The 19,915-nt window shown below is 39.5% G+C and overlaps 5 protein-coding genes across 12 annotated transcripts; 1 reads left to right on the top strand and 4 right to left on the bottom strand.

The window, feature by feature from the left end:
* Positions 1-681: 681 nt before the first annotated feature.
* Positions 682-5,243, top strand: LOC105957830 (protein NLP2). 4 transcript variants are annotated; one of them, XM_088821583.1, is made up of 5 exons: positions 682-1,115; positions 1,579-2,593; positions 2,722-2,772; positions 2,866-3,874; positions 4,046-5,243. In XM_088821583.1, exons 2-5 carry the CDS (start codon positions 1,640-1,642, stop codon positions 4,933-4,935), a joined length of 2,904 nt encoding a protein of 967 aa, XP_088677709.1. In that variant the 5' UTR covers positions 682-1,115; positions 1,579-1,639; the 3' UTR covers positions 4,936-5,243. The 4 variants fall into 4 exon arrangements, with proteins under 4 accessions (XP_088677709.1, XP_012837254.2, XP_088677713.1 ...); XM_088821587.1 differs by having other exon boundaries at positions 766-1,355; XM_012981800.2 differs by having other exon boundaries at positions 2,866-5,243.
* Positions 5,244-5,322: 79 nt separating this feature from the next.
* Positions 5,323-9,221, bottom strand: LOC105957832 (Pentatricopeptide repeat (PPR) superfamily protein). Of its 4 annotated transcripts, none has more exons than XM_088821595.1 (4): positions 6,670-9,198; positions 5,917-6,130; positions 5,574-5,660; positions 5,323-5,467 (listed from the first exon to the last, which is right to left on the bottom strand). In XM_088821595.1, the coding sequence occupies exons 1-2, from the start codon at positions 9,159-9,161 to the stop codon at positions 6,013-6,015; spliced, it is 2,610 nt and encodes an 869-aa protein (XP_088677721.1). In that variant the 5' UTR covers positions 9,162-9,198; the 3' UTR covers positions 5,323-5,467; positions 5,574-5,660; positions 5,917-6,012. The 4 variants fall into 4 exon arrangements, with proteins under 4 accessions (XP_088677721.1, XP_088677727.1, XP_088677718.1 ...); XM_088821601.1 differs by having other exon boundaries at positions 5,369-5,467; positions 5,574-5,676; XM_088821592.1 differs by having other exon boundaries at positions 5,369-5,660; positions 6,670-9,221.
* Positions 9,222-9,400: 179 nt separating this feature from the next.
* LOC105957833 (putative serine/threonine-protein kinase PIX13) lies at positions 9,401-10,601 on the bottom strand. The gene is made up of 4 exons (XM_088821622.1): positions 10,566-10,601; positions 10,325-10,430; positions 10,073-10,202; positions 9,401-9,972 (listed from the first exon to the last, which is right to left on the bottom strand). The coding sequence occupies exons 3-4, from the start codon at positions 10,170-10,172 to the stop codon at positions 9,614-9,616; spliced, it is 459 nt and encodes a 152-aa protein (XP_088677748.1). The 5' UTR covers positions 10,173-10,202; positions 10,325-10,430; positions 10,566-10,601; the 3' UTR covers positions 9,401-9,613.
* A 126-nt stretch (positions 10,602-10,727) lies between these two features.
* LOC148772017 (putative receptor-like protein kinase At5g39000) lies at positions 10,728-14,923 on the bottom strand. Its single transcript, XM_088814846.1, has 3 exons — positions 11,996-14,923; positions 11,217-11,512; positions 10,728-10,745 (listed from the first exon to the last, which is right to left on the bottom strand). Exons 1-3 carry the CDS (start codon positions 14,706-14,708, stop codon positions 10,728-10,730), a joined length of 3,027 nt encoding a protein of 1,008 aa, XP_088670972.1. The 5' UTR covers positions 14,709-14,923.
* A 188-nt stretch (positions 14,924-15,111) lies between these two features.
* GAUT3 (galacturonosyltransferase 3) lies at positions 15,112-19,054 on the bottom strand. 2 transcript variants are annotated; one of them, XM_012981807.2, is made up of 9 exons: positions 18,532-19,054; positions 18,104-18,159; positions 17,911-17,971; positions 17,503-17,544; positions 17,294-17,431; positions 17,047-17,187; positions 16,635-16,969; positions 15,608-16,553; positions 15,112-15,425 (listed from the first exon to the last, which is right to left on the bottom strand). In XM_012981807.2, the coding sequence occupies exons 1-9, from the start codon at positions 18,595-18,597 to the stop codon at positions 15,150-15,152; spliced, it is 2,061 nt and encodes a 686-aa protein (XP_012837261.2). In that variant the 5' UTR covers positions 18,598-19,054; the 3' UTR covers positions 15,112-15,149. The 2 variants fall into 2 exon arrangements, with proteins under 2 accessions (XP_012837261.2, XP_012837262.1); XM_012981808.2 differs by lacking the exons at positions 17,503-17,544; positions 17,911-17,971; positions 18,104-18,159; positions 18,532-19,054 and having other exon boundaries at positions 17,047-17,215; positions 17,294-17,429.
* Positions 19,055-19,915: the final 861 nt, after the last annotated feature.

Raw genomic sequence — 19,915 nt, 5'->3', positions numbered from 1 at the left:
TGTGCAAAGGTGATACATACATGAAATGAATTTTTGATGCGTATGTATGTATGTATGTAGACATATAATGTAATAGAAAAGTCAAAGTCGTATATGTATGTACGTATTGTACGTATTGATCAAGTAGGTACTAGTACTACTACTACTCCATAGAAATTGGAAACTTTAGGGACCACATGAGAGGTCAAGGCCGGGATCAAGAATCTTTTCATGTGTGGTTGTGGTGGAACTGCAAGTGTCCAATGTGTGTTGCCTGTTGGTAACATATATATATATATTTATATATATACCCACTTCACAAACATACCCATTTAATATAGAATTTAAAATGACTTGGTATATCTCATCTGAGTTACAAAACCCTAGAGAAATAATTAAGGGAATGGGCTAAACTGGAAGTTTAACCAGAGTTAAAAAGTCAAAACACTAGTGCTCAGAATCTTTCAAGAGTCAATGGCGAGAATGCCACTATTAATAATTATGAAATGAAATGAAAGAGGAGGCCCAAGAATCTTTCTTTTCATTTTCAGTACAACTACTGCTGTTCCAGACTTCCAGTATTAAGAGATTGATTTATATATAATAATAATACTAATAAGAATAAGAAAGATAAAAATTATATATATTTTTCACCATCCAAAACAAATTAGAATAAAAACCCATATTCAAGAATCTTTCTTTGTCCTATTATTATTATTTAACCAATTATTGTTTGTTCTTTTTGTGGAGGGGGAGGGGGGGTTTGATGTTATCTCGGAGATGAGAGATGCAAGTTCTGCTGCATAGGCGCGTGTCATTTTCATGGGACCTACATCTTACGTCTGCATAAAAAGAAAAGAGATTCTTCCTTCCCCCACATTAAGCCTCTCTCTCTCTCTCTCTCTCTCTCTCTCATCCCGCAACTTGCCATTTCCATTCATTCATTCATTCTACTGCAAAAAACGAAAAAACACAGAGAGAGAGAGAGAGAGAAAGAGATGTTTTGAAGTCTGAAGATAGGGGAAAATAGAAAGTGTATCTATCTATCTATCTATCTCTTTTGCTGTTCCAGGAAAAAAATTGGTTTCTGCTGTTGCTTGTTGCTGTACAGGAAGGAATTATCCATTCTCTCCAAAGTGAGTGATATTCTCTCCATAGTGTGTATATACATATACATATATGTATAAATGATCGCCCATTTTTTCCTTCCTTTCTCCTTTCCCCCCTTTTTACACCTTCGTTTCATCACACACACACACACACACACATCTTTCTCTGCTAATAATAAGGTGCTGCTGCTTCTCAAATCAAAGGGGATGCTTCATTGATTTTAGTTGACCGTATCCCCTCTTTTTTTGGTGATTCCATTTTCCCCGGTAGGTAACGATTTACTGCTATTCAGAGATTCTTTTTTTCTCGACCCCTAGGTAGTAGTTGCATCAGTACTCTTGGGTGTTTACGCATTTCCTTTTTGTTATGCATTCCTCTGTGCCACTAATCTATCCGCCTAGCTTAAACTGCATCTGATGCATTTCTGACTGGGGCCCCGCTTCTTTTGTGTTTCGGTTCTTGATCATTGTTTTTCTCCCTTTATTCTAGGTGTAGGTATATATAATATATAGTAGGGGAGGTGGAGATGGAGGAATGAGAAGAAGTGATAATGGAAGATGATGATGGGTTCACACCAAATAGTAGCAGCATGCTGGGAACTAGTACAGTTGATTTCAGCCTCATGGACGAGCTCTTGTACGATGGATTCTGGTTAGAGACTACTACTGATGAATCCAACTTCTGGCGCCCTTTTCCTACTCCTACCGATCTTAACTCCTCTTCTTCCTTCTCCTTTCCTCCTTCTTCAGACATTCATACCAACATACCCAGTTTCAACTCAAACCCACCCCACCCCACTTACTTGAAAGAATCTGATAACTCCAATATTTTTAGCCTCCCATCTTCTCTCAATTACCCACCACCCCCACCCCCACCCCCACCCCCACCCCCACCACCTCCACAAATGGATGGTTCTTCCCAAAACAATGAACCCTCTGTTCCTTTAGACCAGTCGACGAGTTATCAGGTCGAAGAAACACAAGTGAACAACAGAAGGATGTGGGTGAGGCCAGCTAGAAATCCAATCCGCACAATCTCAGTCAGGAAGAGACTAGTGCAGGCCATTAATCACCTTAAAGATTCTATAAGGGATAAGGATGTCCTTATTCAGATCTGGGTTCCTGTCAAGAATGGAGGTAAACAAGTCCTCAGAACCAATGATCAACCCTTTGTCCTAACTGCAAACAGCAAGAATCTTGCAGAGTATCGTGATGTTTCCCTCAACTATCAGTTTGCAGCAGACGAAAACTCCAAGGAGCTTGCTGGCTTACCTGGCCGAGTTTTCTTGAACAAGTTACCCGAGTGGACCCCCGATGTTCGTTTCTTCAAAAGTGAGGAGTATCCACGTGTTAATCATGCCCAACAGTACAACGTTAGAGGATCCGTTGCACTTCCAGTTTTTGAACAGGGCAGTGGTAATTGCTTGGGGGTCGTTGAAATTGTTACAACTAGTCAGAGAGTCAATTATCGCCCCGAACTTGAAAATGTCTGTGAAGCTCTAGAGGTATTGGACTGTTCTGCACTCTAGGTTCCTATCTTGTGTTCACAAAACACGTGACAATTCCAATCTTGTACAACAACTCTTGTTCTCGTATCTATGTTGCTTTGAACAAACATTACTCTTGCCTGCAGGCTGTTGATTTGAAGAGTTCTAATATACCGATTCCTCCCAATGTTGTAGAGGTAATGGATGATTTTTTATTTGAAGTTTGGCAAATCAAAATTATCTGCAATTTGAAATTTATACAAAAAAAATTCCATATTGCAATTTATCAGGATGGCAATGAATCTTACCAAGATGTGCTGATAGAGATCAGAAATGTGTTGAAATGTGTATGCAACACCCATAAATTGCCTTTGGCACAGACATGGGCTCCCTGCACTCAGCAAGGTAAAGGTGGTTGCCGCCACTCGGACGAGAATTACACACATTGTGTTTCCACCATTGACTCAGCCTGCTACGTGGCCAATCAGCAAGTTTCCGGCTTTCACGAGGCATGTTCTGAGCACCACTTGCTCAAAGGTGAGGGTATTGCCGGCAAAGCTTTCCTGACAAATGAACCCTGTTTTTCTGAGGACATAACGGCTATGAGCAAAACAGAATATCCTCTCGCACACCATGCGCGCATGTTCAATATGTGTGCTGCTGTAGCTATACGGCTCAGAAGCACATACACGGGGACTGCTGATTTTGTTTTGGAGCTGTTCTTGCCGCTGAATTGCAGAGATGCTGAAGGTCAGAGACAGATGCTCGACTCTTTATCGTCTGTTATACAGAGAACTTGCCAGAGCTTACGAGTGGTTACGGATCAGGAGTTGGCTCGAGAAACTTCAGCCAGGGAGACAGGTGGCACTTTAGCTGGTGGAAAACGTCCAAAGTTGGTAGATCCAACATCCAAAGAAGCATCTCCGAATCCTTCATCCTCGACAATGCAAATGAAAATGAATGATTCCCAGCAAAAGGGCAAAGGAGTTGCTTTCACATTGGGTCATCACAAGGAGGAACCAACAGAGTTCAATGTGTCAACCACCCAGTGGAATAACTCAGGGTCGGAGTTCCATCAAATGCCAGCTTTCTTTGGGGATGAGCAACACCAGCAGGACTCTGGGCCCAAACCAAGTCTTGAGAGTAGTGGAAACTTTTTCTTTGCTGGTGGGGATCTTTCTGTTGGTTCTAAAACAAGCGCTGAAAAGAGAAGGACAAAGACTGAGAAGAGCATTAGCTTGCAAGTACTTCGGCAATATTTTGCTGGGAGCCTAAAAGATGCTGCCAAGAACATAGGAGGTATGATGATTGTTCCTTTCTTAGCTAATAGTGCTTTGAGTTCTGATTTTTTTTTGCTTTCTCTTGGTCCAGATTTGTTGTCAATCGAAGATCTTTTCGAAATTCTTCATGAGTTTAGCAGGATAATAAACTTTAAAAAATCTAATTCCAGCTCTTTAACTACATTTGCAGTGTGTCCAACGACTTTGAAAAGAATATGCAGACAGCATGGTATAACTCGATGGCCTTCTCGGAAGATAAAGAAAGTTGGGCACTCGTTGAAGAAACTTCAACTTGTGATTGATTCAGTCCAAGGTGCAGAGGGTTCTATTCAGCTCAGTTCTTTCTACAACAACTTCCCCGAACTTGTCTCTCCAAATGTACCAGGAAGCAGCCACTTATCGACGTCAAAGATGAGTGGTCAGGTGAAGACTCGGGCGGATGGGACCTTGTTAAGTCCTACAACCACAGCTTCAAAATCATCTTCTTCCTCAGGCAGCCATAGCTCAAGTTCAAGCTACTGTTGTTCTACTGGGGTGAAGCAGTCGTCTTTCCCTGTCAACGGCTCAAGCAGTGGAGATGCTCTATCAGCAGAACAGACTGAAGGGATGATGCTAAAAAGAGCACGGAGTGATGCAGGATTACATGACTTGTTAGGCCAAGAAGAAACAAAGCTTTTAGTTCGATCATGCAGCCATAAATTCTTCAGCAACAATGCTTCTGCTGAAGCTCCACCTGTGCCAGAGAAGAGCAGCAAGGCACCACATGATCATGTCGATACTTTCAGAGTAAAAGCTGCTTTTGGGGAAGAAAAGATCCGTTTCAGTCTGCAACCACAGTGGGGTTTCAAAGATTTACAGCAAGAGGTGTTTAGGCGTTTTAACGTAGACAATGGCGGTAGAGTTGATTTAAAGTACCTGGATGATGACTCCGAGTGGGTGCTTTTGACTTGCGATGCTGATCTTGAAGAGTGTATAGATATACACAGATCCTCCAAGAACAGAACAATTAAACTCGCCCTCAATCAAGCCTATCATCATCCAAGTCTTGGAAGTTCATTAGGAAGTAATGGCCCATCCTAAAGTTGCCTTTTTCTTACCATGAATAAGAAGCTGTAACTGATGGCGTGTCCGGTTCCTCATTCTACATTTACCATTCTACGTGGTTATCGATCTTGGGGACAAGCATGGTCGTAAGAAGCTAGATAATAGCAGTCACAGAGTGACATTTCGTGTCTTTACTTTTTTTTTTTAATGGTACTACAGTCGATGATACCTTCTACTGTACCATAATATGTACAAAAGGTTACCCTCAAAGATCTGTTTGTCAAAGCAAAGAAGAAGCGATTGTATATTTTTTTTATTTTTTTTCATTTTACTTTTTTTACAAATGGAGGTTTTGAATTATTTGTAGTACACTGCATTTCTTTTTCCTGAGTAGAAACAGTGGCTCATGTTTGCTACTGTATGTCCATAAAAGAAAGCCTTTCCATTACTCAGAGAAAAAATATAAAAGTTCACCCAAGTGTAAAAACCATTTACTTGAAACAAAGGAAGCCACTGGCTCTTGGTTTTCGCTCCAAAGTCTCAATAGCAGCATTTAGCATTCCTCAGTCTATTAAAACAATTGAGAAATTTCACCCAAGCATTAGGCTAATTTGAGAATGATGTTGTCATCATAAAAACATATTTATATGTAAATATATGAATTCAATGTTGACATTATCTGCTTGCGAAGAATAGCATGTAGAACACCCATTGTTCGGTCCTTATCGTCATGTTCTTGACATAACGCAGCTGCATCAGTCCTGAAATAATTGCACACTGAGCACCAAGCTAAACTTAAGACAAAGAATAACTAAAAACACTTAGAGAAGATCAGAACATGTATACTAGTATACGAAAAATGGCATATGAAAGAGACAGTAACAACAATCATGTGCAGTCTAGCATAGAACAGAAACCAACTATTTTCAGCCAACAAAAAATAAGAAAAACCAGAAACTTGGTCCAAATACACTTGATAAGTGATAACTGGCTCGGAAATGTCTTGTTTCACCATACCTGAAAACAAGTAGAACCGGAACCTTGTCACAGCCAATGAGCGAGATCTCTGACCTTGATTCCTGGCACTCAGCTGACTCCTCACCCTAAGTATATTTAGACAGTAACATCCCATTCATCAAAAACCTCATTTTTCTGGGCTTGAAGATATCCCTGACCCCAGCCTTTCTGTACTCGCTTCAGAGTTTTCATGGCAATGGCACTCCCGTCATCTCTGTCAAGATTGGGCAAAAGACATTATACCAAGATGCCAAAAATAAAATTAAAAAAATGCACTGAAACTTAAACGATAGGTGGAGACGATCATTTGCTGACTGACAATATCTATACCCCATGGTATCTTAAAATGGAATTGGCACAATTCTCAGTACTAGGATACCTCAATACAAAAGTGAACCAATAGAATTGTGTTGCTATTTTTGGCATTTGTAAAATATCTTCAAATAAATTCATCGTGTATCTGAAGATGTTCTAAAAGATCTAAGCAGTAGATCATGGAATACATTGTAGTCATCAAATAATGAATTGAAACACATGATTGACTCATCATGACTTGTACTACTAGAAACTAAATGGTCATTTCATTTTTATTTTTTTACCATCGTAATATGTGGTGACATCAAATACCGGAATCAGTCTAAAAATCTACCTGGAATAAAACTAACACCCAAGAGCCGAAGGTCTAAATAGATACGGATATCAAATAGGAAAAGAATACGAGAAGAACTCAGGCAGCCACTCCAACATTCATACCTGTGCAGAATGGTTTGCCAATCACTGCCACCATCACTATATTTTTTGCTATGATTTAACTTCTTGCCGTCTATATGAACATTATTTTCAATCTCAACTTCTGAACTCATGGCTAACATTCGTTCTGTCAGTTCATTGACTTCATGTTTATTTCCCCTTCTACCTAAATAATCAATCACAGGCATGAACAATGCGGGGTCAAATCTACAACCTCTCTGCAGCATTTTCTTAAGAAGATCATAAGAGCACTCTAAGTTCTCATGGAGACATAATCTATCAAATAGATCTTTGTAACAAAAACTGCTCAAATCAAAACATCTGTCTAATGCATCTTCAAATAATTGCTTAGCTTCCAAAATTTCACCTCCAGAAAGTAACTCATTGAACATCAAACTATAAAGTACTTCCTTGTGACCCCAAACACTGACAGCAATCTCAAAGGCGTCCTGTGCTGGTCTGAACTCCCCAGTCCTGCAGAAGGTTTTGATTAACAACTTGAAGGAATATATATTAGGTGTTATCCCTCTCTGCAGCATCTCATCAAAAAGAAAAGCGGCTTCTTCACTTCTTTCTCCCTCACAAATAGAACTAAGAACAATGTTGTAAGTGTAAACATTAGGAGAAATACCTCTTTCTTTCATCTCATCCATCAGACCAAACATTTCGAATACTTGATTTGTACTACCTAATCCAAATATCAAGCAATTGTAAGTTTCTAAAGTCTTGTTGCAACCTTTTCTCTCCATATCTTTTAGAACCTGAAATGCAGATGATATCTTTCCCCTCTTACACAAGTTGTGCAGAAAAATATTATATACAAAGGAATCAGGACATAATTTTCTACCCAACATCTCAACAAATTTCTTTTTGGCTTCATCAAGCCGGCCATCCCTGCATAGTCCATTTATAACTGTCGAATACGTAATCAAATCAGGCAAGCATATCTTCCTATTTTCATCTACTAGACCAATGTACGAGTTTCCCAAGTTGCCAAGAGCAGCACTACCATGAACCCACATTTCACTCACAATTTCAACGGCTTTATCGACCTTCCCACTTCTACATAATCCATCAATCACAATATTGCAGCTCACAGTATCTAAGCCTTCACCTCTTTCGTTCATCTTTTGCATTAGCCTCTCTGCTTCTGCTATTTTACCTTCTCTCCAAAGGCTGTGGAGCAGTATGTTGCAAGTGTAAGTATTCGGCAAACATCCACCGCTAATCATCTCGTTTAGAATTTTATTAGCCTCAACTTTCTTTCCTTTCCTGCAATACCCTTGGAGCAGCGCGCTATAAGTGGCGACATCTGGGGAAACTCCACTAGTTATCATCAAATCAACGACTCTCCTCGCATCTGCAAACATATCATTTTTACATAAACCATCAATTAGAATGTTATATGAGTATGCATTTGGCCGTGCTCCATCATCAGCCATCTCTTCTAGGACAGCTTGAGCCTCCAAAAACTTTCCGTTCCTTACCAAACCCAACAGCCATATGTTATAACTGTCCACACTTGAGAAAATACCATCTCTTTTCATGGATAGGACTAGAGTTTTTGCTTCTTCCAACATCCCCTCCCTGCAAAATCCATCCAACATCAAGTTGTGTGTCACAGCATTAGGATTCGGCAACCCCAACTCCCCATCCATTTGCATATCCCTGAATATCCTAGATGCTTCTAGAATCTTCCCAGACTTGCAAAGAGCAGAAATCCTAGTGTTGAAGGTAACAACATTCGGGGCGAGACCATCCTCTTTCATCCTCTCCACCAATCTCTCAGCCTCATCATTGTTACCCTCCTTACAAAAACTGGCGATGAATGTGTTGTATATTACTATATTAGGAACGGAACCCATCCTTTTCATCAAATCCAGAAGCTCCATACCTTTTAGAGCGAGACCATACCTACAATATCCACGGGCCAAAATTCCGAAGCTGTAGTCATTAGGTTCACAGCCTTTTGCGCGCATTAAATCAAACAGCTCCCGCGCATCTTCCAATCGACCAGAGTCGCACAACCCATCAATCAAAAGATTGAGAGTATAAGTTTCGAACTTAACCTTGGATAAAATGATATCTTTATACAGCCAAGAAACGAAATTGGGGCAGTTTTGTTTGAGACAAGTTCGAACAAGCAAATTGTACAGGATGATAGACGGCGGGGTGTGAGGGAATTGGGTTCGAATAGATTGGAAATGAGAAAAGGCCTTGTGAACATGGTCGGCATTGGCTAAGAACTTAACAATGGAATACAAAAGATGATGTTGGGGTGTAGGAAAAAGGAGGAGATGGTGGTGGAGAGTGTCTATCTCGGAGAGCATATTGGCGCGGATCAGAATAGGTATTATGAGAGGGAGGGTTCGTCGGAATGAGGTGATATTATTACATTTGCCGACGATGAGAGTGCGGTTGAAGAGCATCCATGCCAGTTGGGGGTTGTTCGAGTTTTTCACAATAGCTTTACCCAACAGTTTTGCCTTCTCCATTGTTGCCGCGGTCTCTCTCTCTCTCTCTCTCTCTCTGCTTGATAATTAATTTTGCAGTGTAAAATTAATTTTATGGGGTGTAAAAAATGGGCTGTTTTGCTTAGGCCCATAAAAGTGGGCAGTGCATTATCGTATTGGGCTGTTTATTTAGGCCCATAAAAGTGGGCAGTGTTAGTGTAGTACCGTAATGGGCTTTTTTTAGGCCCATAAAAATGGTCTGTTTTTAAAAGAAAAAACACTTTTTGAACACTTTAATTAATAATTCATAATTGTAATGTAATGACTAATGAATGATCCGAACAACACTAATCATGATACAATACAATAATTTCCCACCAAAATTACCTAATAATCTCTTAACTAGCAGCAGCAATTGCACAACAAGGTGATTGCATCAGACAAAGGGGAAAGTCTAGAACCTACAACCTGCGGCCAAGTATAAATAGTACTTACTATAGCTGTTGATAACCAGCCTGATCACTAAAATGTACTGCTCTAGGCTGTCTGGGTTTCTCGATTCTTTCAAGTATCTCAACACTTTCTTGCATCGACGGTCTCTTTTTCGGTTCCATTTCGAGACAATTTAGAGCAAGCTGAGCTATTTCCAATACAGATGCCAATGGATATCCTCCTTGTAAACGTGAATCCATTACAGTCTTCAACCTATTGGGCTTGCGTAAATATGGCTTGATCCAATCAACAAGAACACGTTGTTCGGATGGACGACTTCTGTCTATTGCTCGTAACCCAGTCAGCATTTCAACTAGGATCAGACCAAAACTATACACATCACTTTTCACGTACAAATGCCCTGCCCTCAGATTAACAAACATGCCCCCATTAGAAATGAATCATCAAGTATCAACTACACCTACATGCTTTCAATATTTTTAGTTAGCATGTTGTTTTACCTGTTGCTACGTACTCAGGAGCAGCATAACCGTATGTTCCCATTACCCGAGTTGACACATGTGAATGATCCGAATTAGCCATTGGACCCAATTTTGCCATACCAAAGTCCGAGAGCTTAGCATTGTATGACTGAGATGGCACTCAAAATTAATACACCAACATCAAAAAATAAATAAAAAATAATTTAATATCATTTTCATCAAACTACAATACGAAAAAGATCGATCACGTGTTTGGATCTTCTTAATTACCTCATCGAGCAATATGTTTGAGGGCTTGAAGTCTCTATAGATAATTTGCGCATCTAATGCGTGCAAGAATGCCAGACCACGAGCTGCTCCAATTAATATCTTAAGCCTAATCACCCATGGAAGCGCCAGAAAAGCAGAACCCCCTAAACAGCAAAACAAGTATTAATACAATATTTGTGGACCTAAATACAATAAGGAATCATTAAGTCAACAACATAAGTAGAGGAATTCAATTTCATACTCGTAAAAAGTTGTGCCTCTAAGCTGCCTTTTGGCATAAATTCGTACACAAGCAGTAGCTCTTTATCCTCCCAACAGTAGCCCAACAGCTTTACCAGATTGGGGTGAGAAAGCCTTCCAAGGAACTCCACCTCAGACTGCAACATTAATGACACATATTCAATCAAGTTGGTTTTTTGTTCTGTAATTAACAAGATGAACACGTACAGGAATAGTTTAAGTAATCTCAGGTCACATATGTATCTCGTAGTTATGGTCAATTAAAAAAAAAACATAGAGGTTCCATTTGATCTGAAGGATTTGGAACCACTCCATTTTGACAGATTTAAACTCATACAAAGACTCAAAAACTAGTTCAAATTGATATCTAAGTACTTGAAATTTATTCTACAATAAACTCACACAGACAAGCTTAAATGAGTTGTTATTATGGATTTGAAATCATTTGTTATATATCATTCCATCCAAATGCAAACAAAATGTACATCCATAAATAACTTGCATTCAGTAAATTTCCAAAGAGAAGGACATAGGTTATATCCAAAACATTGATTTTCAATTTTTGTGATGTATAATGCCTAAGGTAATTAACAAGAATGATGATTTTAATAGAAAGCTACAGTAGCTAAAAACCATATTAGTAACTAATTACCTTCCACTCTTCAAATCCCTGCATGCTTTCAGAATTCAACTTCTTAACAGCAACTACGGATCCACTTCCATTATTCCCGGAAAATTTCTCATCGAGCCAGCCCTTGTAAACTTTTCCAAAACCACCTTCTCCAAGAATACTGTCACTTCTGAAGTTTTTAGTTGCAGCCTTCAGTTCCGAAAATGAGAAAATCCTTAAATTGGGAGTTACAATCAATTCATTGCTTCCACCTATTGCCTTCTCAGAAACAGCGCTGCCTCGTAATGTTATAATTCTGCTCCTACGTGATATTGGTGCTGCAAATAGAGACCAGTTTCAGTACTATTGTTAGATAAATAGTTACAGGATCGAACAGACCCAGTCTTCCACATTCCTTTTTCTTTTTTATTATGAATAGAATAGCTGAAATTTAGTAGTACTAATAATCATTTACCCGCCCCGCAGGACTTGGAATTAAGCACCATAAGTTTGTAACTGAAAGTAATCACACTGCTTTTGAATATCAAGTTGGACTCAATTAACCATCATTCAGTTTTAAGACTTTAGCCAACAATACCTTGAAAGTTTATCAATCGATCTATTGCGTTAGCTAAAAAAGGGTTGAGGCTCGTAAAGCTGACTTGACGAAACACAATTTGTAAATAGAAGGAATGTTACCATACTACCACTTTTCATGCTCATTGTAAACATGAGCTAGTCCAAGCAATTAACGTGCCTTCTACTTTTTATCAACATATGGGAATATATGTTTCCTAAACTTACTGTTACCAAATTAATACCTGATAATGAGAGGCCGACTGGATCCTTTTTCTTTGATGGTTTTACAGAGCTCCAAACTGCATTCCATGGCAAAAGACGTGATAGCTTATGCATTGCATTTTTTCTTCCATCTTTTTTTCCAGAACTAATCATTTCACTTTTAATTTGTTCTCTCAGGGGGGATGCAACATTTTGCACACTAGAAGATGCCGTGGTCATCAGTTGTGAGCTCACTGATGGAATATTTCGATCACTATATGACGTAGCATTGGCAACCCTTGCAATCTCATCTGGTAATAAAGATTTTTCTTTCTCCTGCATAGCATAAACCGCATTTGTTCTTTCATTGGCTACTGGAGATTTCGCATTCTCCTGCCGAGGCAACACATTAGCAACATTTGTTATCTCATTTGGTACCAATGGAATTGCATTCTCCTGCTGATATTTATCAATAGATTGAAAGCCATCAGCAAAACTAGTTATCTCAATCGGTTCCCAAGATTCTGCATTCTCTTGTTGCTTAAGTGCAACCTCGAGTTTTAGTACAACGTTTGCTATTGCTGGTCGTTTCTTTGGTTCGTCGTGCAAGCATCTTACTGCTACCCTCACAAAGGTCTTGAGGCTATCTGGTGAGATTTCCCGCCTTAGACTTGGAGCTATAATCTGCTCAACTTCTCCCTTACTAATGTAATCTCGAGCCCACATGGTTAGACTTCGTTTATCTTCTTCAGCCCATGGCTCCACTGCTGGTCTCCCACACAATACTTCCAACAACACCACACCAAAGGAATATGTGTCACTCTTTGTTGTCAGTTTACGAGTTTTAAGATAATCTGGGTCAAAGTATCCAAATGTGCCTTTAATATTTGTGCTAGCTTGGCTTTGTGACTCGCTTTCGATTTCAATTTTAGCTAAGCCAAAGTCTGAGACCTTAGCTACAAATTTTTGATCAAGCAGTATATTCGAAGCCTTCACATCACGATGTATGATCCCATTACCAGTGTGAAGATAGTCCAGCCCTCTACCAGCTCCAATGCATATCTTAAGTCTTTGCTTCCAAGACAGAGGTAACCAAACATTGCCTTTCCTAGCAAGTTTGTAAAGATGGTCAGCCAGTGTTCCACAGGGCATGTGCTCATAAACAAGGATCATTTCATTCTGCTCATTGCAGTAGCCAATCAGGGATACTAGATTGACATGTCGGAGCTCAGAAAGCATTTCAATCTCCGTCCAAAATTCACGCTTCCCTTGCTTGGAGTCTGTTTTTAATCGCTTTATGGCCACAATCTCTTGCATGTTATCTACAAACCCTTTGTAGACCTTACCAAATCCACCCTTCCCAATCACAAATGCATCATTGAAGTCTTCAGTGGCCGACTGGATCTCAGCTAGTGAAAAGCGACAGCAGAGTCTATTAGTCCTGGCCGGTGGCTTCTCTTCCTCCTCCTCGATGGCAATGGCAATGTTAGCCCCCCAATTTTGCGGCAGCATATGAACAATGACGTTTATCAGACACATTACAGCAAAGACAAAAGTTGCAATCGTGTTTCTGCGACCAAGAACCGAGAGTAGAAGTTGGATAGCCCGAGACGATGAATCTCGTGTTGGGGGCAAGGGGTTTGGGCTGGCAAGACTGTTGTCGTGATTGCTCAACTTGAATATTTCAAAACCTTCAAGTGGAGTATGCCCATCCAAAAATCCATGTATACAACGCAAGGAAATAAAGAGATCGCGTTTACCCTCGTGTTTGTTCCCATTGACCACGACCATGTAGTTCTTATACCAGAGGATGCCCTCAACTTCCCTTAGTCGGTGTATGTCATCGCTGGTGATGGCAATCATGTGATTAATGAAAAGTGTAAAGTCGTTGAGCTGAGCCTGTGTCATTTGGAGTCCTTGCTCACAGAAATGAAGTCTGACCAAGTACCTGAAACCCACATCCACAGGTATTTTCCAGGTGATATTATTGTTGTTATTAATAAGAAGTTTGTTTGCCTTTTGTTTAAGAATGGTTGCCCACATTCCAAACATGCCAGGGATATCATCGGCCCATTTGAGATTGAGTCGGTGAACAATTTCAAGTGCGGTGGAGTTGTCGATGTGGATAACGGAATCGGTGGCAACCAATTGGACACCAGAATCTCCACTGTGACAGTAGGAAAGAGTAGAAGGTACTGAGATAATCTCGATGCCATTAATGAAAGCGTAGGTGTGTTTTGAAGAAGGAGAGAAGATTATGTTGAAGGGGTGATTAGGGTGTGTGATGATGCAGAATTCCTTAACAAAAGTAGGGAGAGAAAGGGCACGAGCAGTTAAAGAGGGGCTGAAGTTGGAGAGTAGGGTGAAAGGTCCAGCTTCAACAGTGAACAAGTCTTCTTTCAAACCACCATAGTAGGAAGAGGTGGGGTTGAAGTGAAGGCGGATAACTTTCTGACCTGGATTCAGATTAAAAGTGTAGGAGAATTGGGAGAGAGAGATACGCGCAGTGCCGTACGGAACTGTTGTTGTTGATGATGATGATGATGATGATGATGATGATGATGAGCCCTTAGTAGAAGTAGTTGGGATATCTGGGAGCCATTCTCTGCCGGAGGGTGCTGTTGAACTTGTGGTTGAGGAGCCGCAGTTTATAGAAATGTGGTCGTCAACAGCAGCTGCTGCTGCTGCTGCTGTAGATGCAAACAAGACCAAGTACACAATTATTTTTAGATGAAGATGGTGCATGATGATCATGATTATGTTTCATTCTCCGAATTATCAAACCTTAATATAATAACATCAATATGTATGGTTCATTTTCATTTACGCGCAACACTACTGGAAAAGTTGACTACACCCAGTCAGTCAACGGGTCCCAATTTTCCTATCTCCTTGCATCTTCTTCTTGTCTTCCTTTTCTTTTTTTATTTTACTTTTATTCTCTTGACCGACACTTGCTATTTCAGACTGTACCTATAAGCTAGATCATACTTATCAAAAAAAAATAAAAAGAAAGATAAGCTAGATCACTAGTTAGTTTGCAATAACTGACCAAAGACAAGAAGAGATTTGAGAATTCTTAGCCAAAGACTTGAATTTTTCCTTTCGGTCTAGATACGACAACAGTAAAAGAGAGAACGTGTGTGTGAATTGTGAATTTTGAAGAAAGAAAAAAATAAATTGAGTTCTCTATTATTATTCGTTAAGATTACAAAGTTGTAAATAGAAATTATCAAACATGACATATCTGGACCAATAAGATCTGTACTTTCCGATGGCAAGATCCAACCATGGTTTATAATTCCCGTTGTAATGGACAACGGCAGCATTCTGTATTTCAGTTTGGTTGAGGGCAGGATCATATCCCAATCCCAAGACATGCCAGCTTCGCTCCAGAGGATGGGTCAAGTTGTAGAAAGTAATCAAGCCAGGTGGCAGTGTCCCAAGTTTCCATAGAGTCCTGTCTTCGTTCTGTTGTTATCAAATAACCACATTACAGTTACAACCAGCATTCGGATCCTAAATGATATAATACTACTACGCAGTAAACCAGAGGATTTGCATGCAATAAACCCAATTCATTTTCCGGTATAGCACAAAAACATATAAGCAAGCAAAGTAAATGCATTTGGGCAAAAATTAAATACACATACCATTTCTTGCCAATGATGATAAATTCCAGTAATGTCACGTTTCCTCCATTCTCTCAGGTCGAATATATTCATGCCAAATGCCCAGCCACATGCATTTGGATCAAAATTCTCGGATATCTTTGGATTAGAAAAATTGAGATACTTGTCAAACCTATGGAAGCTCTCCTTGCAGGTTTCAACAGCACCATTCACCATCCCTTGCAGGTTGACAGACCATAAAGGTGTCAGATCCTTCTGAACAACAATGTCATCATCGAGAAACAATACCTTATCCAGCTTTGGGTACACTTCAGGAAGGTAAAATCTAAGATGATTAAGCATTGACAAATATTTTGGATTCCTATACTTCAGATTGTCAGAGCCAGCAGTTAGTGATGAAGACTGATGTGCCTTGAAATAGTATTCTATCATGCGTGAAGATTCAAGCTGGCGTAAGACAGGACAGTAGGATGAATTCAGCCAAGTAAAGTCGTCCACATTCTGGACTTGAATTGCCGCACCAACTGGAGCATTGACTAGAAACCACATTTTCATAGCTGCAAAATTCAGCTTATCTGTGACTATATGGAAAACATGTCTATCAAGCTCTTTTGCGTGTAACATTGTTGAGTTCACCACAACTGATGTCGCAAGTACATTATCAGAAAATATTGCATAATGGTATAAAGAAGGATCCTCAAGTTTTTCTTTGCCAGGAAAATCTTTCCCTTCATAGTTACGTAGGTGATAGTCTGTTGTGAGAACTAAGGGAATGCAATGCAGCGGTCTGGGGACAGTTTTTGCCGCTAGCTGATTCAAAAACGAGCTCTTCTTTTTTGACAAATTTACATTAGTCTCACTTGACTGAAGCATGACTCTCAACTTTCTTGCTATGGTAACACAATCATATAAGCGGTCCTTTGCTGTAGCAAGAATATGACCCATGGCTTTTGCTTGATCAAGCGCACTGAATCAGACATAGAAAGAAAATAAGTAAATAATTCTGTAGAAGAGGCTATTACCAAAAACATGAAAAAATTAACAAGACCTTGGATGAAGTTCAGCATCAGTTGTTGCTTCTTGTATAGAAAGTTGACTTTCTCTAGAATGTTTAATTAAAGAGTTATACAGCATAGTCTCGTTCTTAGCCTTGGCAATTGTTGCATAAGCTTTTGCCATTATGATCTGGTCTCGCATAAGTTTTACTGTGGAATCAGAGTTGGGGTTTTCATATTCTTTCCTCCATATACTGTATTTACCCCTAACAGTGGTGTCAAGCTCTCTAGCTCGTTCAATGGCTGCTTCTTGCATCTGGTTATCAATCTCTTTCTCTTGCTTGATCAGATCAGCAGTTCGCCTCTCCCTCCTCTCCCTTCGTAGCATCTACGGTACGATGAATAGTTATTAAGAAGACCATTTAAGAAATATACCCATCTGCATAACCAAATTACACATTTCACCTGTCTCTTAAGTTTCACTGGATGCATGGGGGATGCTTGTGTTTGAGGCATTTCAACTCCAGATTGATGATCATTGCTAGAATCTTCAACAATGTCTCTAGAGCTCATTTTAGGTGGAATTGGGTCATGTACTATCTGAGACTGAAAATTGATGGAGAGTGTGAGTACCCTAGAATCATGACCAAAATTAGGTTCCACATGATTGGACGAAGAGAACACAAAATGGTGATATAGTTGTAGAAGTCACCAGTGAATTCTTTGTTAGATCATGGGTCACATCACCAGGGCTTTTCCATACCCATGAAGCAGATAGATCACCAGACTTGATACTCCTAACTTGAACAGCACCAGAATGGTCACTGTATGTCACGATTATGTCAATATCCTGCAAAAAGTAGGTAAACATATATGATGTAACTGTGACCACTTGCATGAAATGAAGAAAGCAATTATTACCTTTACATCTGGACGACTAGTTGAACTAGTGTTGCTCTGATCCTGTCAAGCCATTGTTAAGTCCAACCAAAGTGAACTATCAGTTTTTGCAGTAAATATGAGGAAAACAAAAATCTAAGAGACAGATGAAATTAATCCCATGTGGCAGACTCTCTTTGTTCGGGGTTTTGAGCAACCTATCAAATCGATTAACATACTCCTATTCCCATTCATGGATAAATAAACAGGGCAAATTATAAACAAGGCATGTCTCAAATATTATCCTCGACGTCAGTTTAGTTATTCCCAAGCTGCACATCCTAGGGAACAAATTTGAGCGACAACCAAAGAAGTAAACATAGAAATTCCAAGAATGAAGAAAAACTTTTGAGGCAGTTTGTCAACCCATGGACAGGAACGAATTAGTACCTGCTTGTCAATACAATGTGGACAGTCATACAGCGGGGTATGCATATTTCTTTCTCTTTGACTGAGGAAAAGAAAAAGAGGAGCATGGGATGAAATAAACCAAATCAGCAGTTGTATGACCAGAAAGAATACAATTAGCCATAATAGATAGACTAAAGAAATGAAAAAAAATATGTGTAATGAGCCAACTTACAGTGCTGCAGATATATGTGACACCTGCGCTCTGACTGCGAAAACATGATTCACATCCTGCATCAATATGCTCTAATTATATAAGAGAAGTACGAAATAGTAAGAAAATGACCATGATGAGGAAACTGAATAATTGAACAAATGGCGGGATGGGTATGATACTAATTGGGACAATCCAAACAATAAGAGTGGATGTGGAATTTAAAATAGCAATGCGTTGGAATGGCTACGAAAAGTGAAACCCTAAGTAATTTTAGTTTGACGGAAAGTAATATTGAATGCAACTGATAGAAGACGCAAATAGTAGCCGATCTGGATAGAATGTGAAACAGGAAATCAATATAGAGAGCATGAAAAGATTAGGAATGGAGATACATAGAGTATAATTAATTAGAGAAGAGAGAAGGAAACGGTGATTGATTGGAGTACCAGGAGGAGAAGGAAGGTTGCGACGAGTAATGCAGACATCAAAATTGCTGTAAAACCGCCTCCCATTACAGTAATCGATTGAAACGATTGAAACGACGCCCAGCGGGATTCGGAATCTGACCTTGTTCTCCTCTTCCCATCATTTCTTATTCGATCGAACGTTTGAAATCACCACTTTGCGAAACGGTTATCCACCGACAAGAGGGCTCCACTACGAAGGGACGAGTTTCACATCTGATGAAATTGAAACAACTAATCTAATGGCATATCATATATAGTTTCATCATCTTGTAGATGTACTTAATAGATAAAAGTCTTCGAGAGAACCCAACCAAAAACCCCATTTTCAGGCACTAGGTTAGGTAGTTTGTGATTTATTTAGGGATTTGCTTTTTACCGTTTGAAAATTGCTATTTACCGTTCAAAGACACTCTCTCTCTCTAAAAAAATTCGCTCTCAAGACGATTTCATCACAAATCATACTTATTGGTGTGATATACGAACATAAATGAGTTCATCGGATGAAGATCTGGATAGCGGACACAACGAGGTAAAAATTCCGTCTTTTCGATCGAAAAAAATGGGCTAAACGTTTAAAAGCCCAACTCGGGCGCCCGGAGGTGCAGTGCACGCCCATGTTGGGCGTGCAGTTGGCTCTTGCACGCCCAACATGGGCGTGCACTGCACCTTCGGGCGCCCGAGTTGGGCTTTTGGCTTTGAAACTTTTTTTTTTTTTTTTTTTTTTCAATTTTTTTACGCTTTTTTCAGGACGATACGTCTACAATTGAAGTTGATCATACCGATTATTTTACAACAACTCAGTTGTTTGACTCGAAGGATGAGGTAGTGGTTTGGGCGAGGTTCGTTGCAAGAGGTCTTTTTGTGAAAATGCTAAAAAAAAGTTGTTCTAAAAAAACGATTTATCTGACTTGTGACCTATACGGGGAGAAACGAGAATGTCCATCAACTAACCCAAACGCGTGCCCGAGAAGGACCGGTAGCAAAAAAAGAAACTGTGGTTTTCAAATTGTCGGACAGCTACGGTCGGACGATAGATGGGAAGTCAGAGTAGTATACGGGAAGCATAATCATTTTCCAATATATGGGAGGTCAGAGTAGTCTACCAAAGGCGTTGCGGAGTCGATGTGAAGCGTGAGATATTCTAAATAGTGTTTGATTTAGTTTTGTTTTTTTTTTTTATTGGAATGAATGTATTACTATTGACATTGTATGTTATTATTATTATGTTATGATGTTATAATGAATGTTAGTATGTTATTATTATTATTATTATTATTATATTATGTTCTAATAATAATAATAATAATAATAATAATAATAATAATAAGGTTTTGAACAACATATTTTATTAGGGGTCCTTTCC

Source organism: Erythranthe guttata, chromosome 2 (assembly GCF_056151865.1).
Source record: "Erythranthe guttata isolate IM_541 chromosome 2, IM_541, whole genome shotgun sequence".
Lineage (NCBI taxonomy): Eukaryota > Viridiplantae > Streptophyta > Magnoliopsida > Lamiales > Phrymaceae > Erythranthe > Erythranthe guttata.
The sequence above is the reverse complement of the archived record's forward strand: the minus strand, read 5'-3'. Positions and strand labels throughout refer to the sequence as shown.